This window comes from Aethalodelphis obliquidens, unplaced genomic scaffold (genome assembly GCF_003676395.1).
Source record: "Aethalodelphis obliquidens isolate GAN/ISIS:26980383/991018 unplaced genomic scaffold, ASM367639v1 scaffold25, whole genome shotgun sequence".
Lineage (NCBI taxonomy): Eukaryota > Metazoa > Chordata > Mammalia > Artiodactyla > Delphinidae > Aethalodelphis > Aethalodelphis obliquidens.
This window is the reverse complement of record NW_020837969.1, coordinates 32,731,861-32,737,860: the sequence shown is the minus strand read 5'-3', so window position 1 is coordinate 32,737,860 and position 6,000 is coordinate 32,731,861. Positions and strand designations below refer to the sequence as shown.

Below are 6,000 nucleotides of genomic sequence, written 5' to 3'. Positions count from 1 at the left end.
GTGTGTGTGTGTGTGTGTGTGTGTGGTGTGTGTGTGTGCGCGCGCACAAGCACCTGCAAACAAGGGGACACCTCCCCTTTCCCTGAGCTCCAGCAAGGAGCCCCTGTTTGGGACCTGTCGGTCTGTGAGCTTCCCCACGTGCCTTCCTGGCTGGGAGGGCACCCTGGAGGAATGGACGGCAGCAACAGGCTCAGGGCACGGGAGACTCACAAACCAGCTCGGAATTGGAAACACTGGAGAAAAAAGGACTTTTGCCAACAAAGGAAACTTCACTGCGATGGCTATTTTAAATAATTGAATATAACAAAGAAAACCCCCAAGAGCCCTTGGCAAGGCCAAGTGATGGCTGTAACTGCCACTCCTCCAGAAGTCACCCCTCTGGACAGTGGGGCTGGGGTCCTTATGGAGAGACTGGGATTTATGACTCCTGCCCAGACAGAACTGGGGCTCCTGCTCCACATCCCAAAGCTCGGCCTGCTAGCTCCCTCCAGAGTCATTCCGACGTCCCAGGCCCCCGGCCCTGCGGCCCCCAGCCCTGTGGTCCCGCACCCGGGCGCACTCGTGCACCAGGCCCTCACCTCCTCATGATCTGGATCTCCAGGCACCAGCGCTCGCGGTTCCGGGGACTAAGCTCCTGCCGGCACTGCTTGATAGCGATCTGTTCGCCCGTTTCCTGCAGAGGACACATAGGGAGGATCAGAGAAAGCCGAGGGTCAAATCCGAAGCTGTCTCCCTAGGACCTGGAGCACGGACCGCCATCCCCGCCAGGCTCCCGAGGTCTGCATGGGTGCCCACTTGAACAGACGTCCCCCCGTCACCTCCAGCCCGTCACGTGGGTCCCCACCAGCCCCAGCTCCCAGCCTGCCCCCTCCCCTCATCTCTAGCCATCCCAAGTCCACACGGAGGCCTTGCTCCGTCCCCACCTCCTCCACGAGACCTCTGCCGGCCACTCCTGCCCCAGAGGGTCCTCACTCCTCAGACCCCAACGCTGCTGGACGTGACCTCCGACCCATGCGAAGGGCACTTCCCTGCACTTCAACCTAACGGTTAATGCCCTGGCTTCAGTCTTCATGCTTCTCCCTCTGGGGGGTTTCTCTCTCCAGAGAGAATGCAAGCCTGGTATAGAAGATGGAACACAGGCTGATTCAAATCCCGATGCAGCCATGTACCAGCTGTGACCCTCGGCAGACCACGAGGTCTGGCTCAGTGTCTTCAGCTGTAAAATGGGAACACTGACACCCACCTTTCAGGGCTGTCATGGAGCTGAGCCCCTAGCAGTGTCCAGCCCTTAGGGGTGTTCAATAACACTCTTGGGGGCAGACCCATGTCACACAGGCACTCCAGGCACGTAAAACCCTTCCAGGCTGGGCTCTAACCTGCCTTTCCATCACCCACCGTCGACTCCACCCCAGGCGTCTGACGCCAAGTCTAGGTCAGACCATCGGCCCGGTCCTGTGCTCTAGGGTCTCTGCTCTGGCTCATGCAGATGCCAGGCACTGACCCCCCCACTCCTTCATTGTACTCACCTACCAAAGACTTACTTTCCATAGGGTCACAGGGTTATTTTCTCTTTTCTCCGTTAAACTATGGGCCCGTCCCTCCTCGTGCGTTTAACCCCTAATGCAGTACCTGGCACAGTGCCCTCGACGGAGGCTCCGTGAACGAAGGCAATCACTACAATTCTCGTGAATGAGTGACTGCCTGGGCCCCGAGAATAAACTCTTCCCTTCCCCTAGGTGTCTAGACAGAATCAAGGACAGCGCTCGGCCGCCACCTCCTGGTTCATGGGGCCCCCAGGACAGCCAAGGGTCAGCAGCTGCCCTGGCCATGGCTCTGTGGCAGCAGCCTGGGTGCTGGCCCTGCCATCAGCAAGCAAGCCGACCTCCACCCCTACCCCGCGAACCCTACACACCTGCGGCGAGACCCCTTCCCCCAACAGCCCACGTGCCATGAGCCCTGGGACAAGCCCCAGCTGGTGGGACGGGCGGAGTGTAAATCCAGCAAGAAAAGGCTTCAGAACGGTACCAAAATCCGACTGGTGCCCAACTGAAGGATGGGAGTCCTACAGGCCCTGTCGGACCATTGTCTCTGTTTATGAAAAGGCATACCGTAAGGAATCATAAGCTCTGTAAGTGCAGGAGTTCATTCGGTACAGACGGGACTTAACAGAGGCATGTTGAGGACGTGGCAAGGTCCCCAGGAACACGTGCTTCCCGAGGGCAGTGGAAGTGCATCGCGGTCACACGTCCACCAAACTAGCCACTATCCCCGTGAACAAGGACCCACCCGGGAGGAAAAGGAAAATGGGAGTCCCGGACGGAGACAGACGGTGTCCACTAAGACCCCTGACTCGCTGGTCAACAGACCCGTCCCTAAAACCGACATTCAAGAACAAAAGCTTCGGGAAGAAGGCGGAGGCATTTTTTGACCGTGATGGCTCCAAGGCCTGAATCAGGTACTTGCCACGCCTCCAGGGCACTCTCAGAAGTAAGTGGCTTTTATCAAACCCCCACGTGGCTGTGGGTAAGCCTCTGTCGTGCAGTCACCTCACATGCTTATTTTCTTTTCAACAGCTCTACTGAGCTATAATTCACATATCATTCAATTCATCTGTTTAAAGCACACATGTGGAGACTTACTTCCCTGGTGGCACAGTGGTTAAGAATCCGCCTGCCAATGCAGGGGACACGGGTTCCAGCCCTGGTCCGGGAAGATCCCACATGCCACTGAACAACCAAGCCCGTGCGCGACAACTACTGAGCCTGCGCTCTAGAGCCCGCGAGCCACAACTACTGAACCCGCGTGCCACAACTACTGAAGGCCATGCGCCTAGAGCCCGTGCTCCGCAACAAGAGAAGCCACCACAGTGAGAAACCCGTGCACCGCAACAAAGAGTAGCCCCCGCTCGCCGCAACTAGAGAAAGCCCGCGCACAGCAACGAAGACCAAGCACAGCCAAAAATAAATAAAGCATACACGTTAATGGTTGGGGCACATTCAGAGTAACGTGGCTAAAGCCACAGTCGGTTTTAGAACACGCTCATCCCCCAAAGAAACCCCACACCCATCAGCCATCACTTCCCGTTTCTCCCCAACCCCCTCCAGCGCCAGGCAACCACCCGTCTGCACTCTGTCTCTACAGATTTAGCTGTCTGGACATTTCATCTAAGTGGGATCATACAAGATGTGGCCTTTTGTGATGGCCTCTCACCCAGCACAGTGTTCCCCAGGCTCACCCTGCAGTGGTCCATGCCTGCTTCTGTGCCAACACTCCCTGGTGCCAGGCAGGCACTGATGGCCAGGCTGTGCCACATCGTTCACTCACTTTGCTCTTAGAATCCTGATCTCTGGCCTGGGTTCAGAAGCCCTATTGAAGAAGAGCTGACCTCTTTCAAAAACTGTCAGTCCTGTTGCTCTTGAACCCATCACTACAGCTGGACGAGTGAACTTGGGTGGACGTTCAGCTAATACTTGTCAAGAGTTACGGTGTGTGTCAAGAGACCACTATTTCTTTAATCGATGTACAAACAGGCTTGAGCCCCAGTTCTGTCTGGGCAGGAGTACAAACAGGCTTGAGTTACATCTCACAAGACGTTCCATCCTCTACAGCGTGAACTTCCCGATTCCTCTGCTCTCGAACTGATTTGAATCTGCTTTCGAGTTTCACTTCCCACTAAGCGTTCAGACTAGAACGTTTTCGCCCAGTTCTCTGGTAACTTCAGCAACAGCCGCTCTGACATGCGTCTAGATGCTTGTTTCCAGGTGGGCGGCATCGCACAGGAACCCGGGCTGGGATGCCGAGATCTACCAGTGAGAGAAGACTGACGGCCAGGCTGTAAAAGGAGGTGACGCCACTGGGAACATCCACTCAAGCGTGTGACGTTGTGATGGACAGTGCCTTATGCAACAGTTTCGAAGAAGATACTGCCACGCATGGTGTGTTACCTCAGGATGTCTCAGAGAGTTTAAAAATCTGCACCTACTTTAACTTCAATACACAGAACAGTGTATTCCTTTTCCATTGCTGCTACAACAAACTGCCACCAGCTTACTGGCTTAAAACAAATTTATTTCCTGATAGCTCTGGAGGTCAGAAGTCTGGCAAGCGCCTCGCTGGACTAAAATCAAGATGTGGGCAGGCCGTGTCCCTTTCCGGAGAACGCACATCCCTGCCCGCCCCAGCTTCTAGAGGATGCATTCATCCCTTGGCTCATGGCCCCTTCCTGCAGCTCAAAGCCATCAGTGACCAGCTGAGTCTTTGTGGTTGCATCACTCTGACACTGACTCTCCGGCCTCCCTCTTCCACTTTTAATGACCCTTGTGGTTACAGTGGGTCCACCAAGATCACCCAGGATAATCTTCCCATTTAAGTCAGCTGATTAGCAACCTTGATTCCCTCTGCCACATAACCTAACGTAGTCACAGGCTCAAGGGGTTAGGACGCAGACATTTTGGGAGGCATTGTTATTCTCCCAAGCATAAACAGTATGCTTCCTTCATAAAGATAACAGGTAAATCAAACCCAAAGGGTAGACTTATTAAGTGACTTAGAAAATATTTTATAGACTCTACCTGTATATGCTGGGTGACTGTAGATAACTGTAGTCTTTTGCCCAACACAAACACCGGAGATAACACACAGCCATCACCTGGCCCATCCCAGAATCCACAAATGGATTCTGATACTGAAGACTGATCCAACATTGGTCTCAACTGCCAAACGAAACCTAAAGAGCGAACTTAACGATATGAACACGGAACACATCACAGACTAAGTGGGCACAGACACCAACACTGACTCTGGACAGCTCAGCTTCGTCCTACGGCGGCAGGGGAAATCCTGACTTCCTAGGCCTGAGTGTCCCATGCAGACACAGACACAACTTTTCTTACCCGGTGGCCCTCTAGGAAGTACTCTGAAACATTCCCGTTTTTCCATGAGTAATGTTTCATTTGAAACAGAAACCCAAAGAGAAGGACCTTCCATTGCTAAAAACATACTGGCTCTGGAAAGCGAAATTCAATTCATCGTAAACAGACTACGAAGATGTTTTTGAAAGTCGGGTGGGGGGGGCTTGGTTCCCCAGCAGCAATGACACTCGAGGGCACGGATGACTGTCTCCACTTGGTTCGGAACCTCCCACTCTCAGCTCAGTTCTCTGGAAACCCAGACTCGGCCCAAACCATCGCAGTATCCGACGCCTAGTAAGTTGGGGCAAAATTTAGAAGTGATGTGTATTTTGAGAAAATGGAGAAAGGGGCCCACAGCGGTACCTACATCAAAGGCAGTTGATGATGAAGGTCCTCTGAGTGTCTGTGACTCTGCCTTTTGCACAGGAAAACACGAACCTCGCGTATAAACGTGGGTATACTCTGAAGTGAGGGCGGCGGGGGGGCATGCATCCTCAGACTTCTGAGACCATCAGATGGTGCTCTTCTAAGGACAAGGCGACATGCACGGGAAGCCGAGAGGTCCCTCCACACCCTCAGGTCAGAACGCTGACTCCTGTTACCACGGCAACCACCCAACAGGCCTCTGTGATCCAAGAGCGGGATTAGAAATACCTTCCTTGTTCCTTCTCAGGTCCTCCCTCCAAGATGAGTGTTTCAGGAAGGAGGTGCGAAGCTGGGCCCAGAGAGATCCTAGGGACAGAACCCAGGCCTGAGAGTCAGAAGGCCGAGGTCTGGCCGCAGCTTCACCCCTGATTCAACCCCAGTGACCAGTCTACGCCGAGACGGCTGACTCCACCCAACTCCCTTCGGAGTAAACACCTAACGGGCACGTCGGCCTCCAAACCCACCCACGTGGGCTCAGGGGTGAAGCAGGTCAGATCATGATCCCTGTACTCCGCCTGGTGCATGTGCGACCTTGAGCCCATTAGGCCTCTAGGCCTTTATCCACAAGGTGGAGGCGACCCTACCCCTGCCGGTGCTGTCAGTTAAGTGAGACAGAGCATCTGGTCCTTGAGGGCCTGGCGCACGTTCCCGCAGCACCGTTCCC

General features: G+C 54.4%; 1 protein-coding gene across 2 annotated transcripts in view; it reads right to left on the bottom strand.

Moving 5' to 3' along the window:
• The window catches only part of IKBKB (inhibitor of nuclear factor kappa B kinase subunit beta), a 47,466-nt gene that overhangs the window by 35,075 nt on the left and 6,391 nt on the right, over positions 1-6,000 (bottom strand). For both annotated transcript variants that reach the window (XM_027122921.1, XM_027122923.1), the window contains exon 3: positions 579-673. In XM_027122921.1, coding sequence (XP_026978722.1) covers positions 579-673 — 95 coding nt within the window. The remainder of the gene's footprint in view (positions 1-578; positions 674-6,000) is intronic.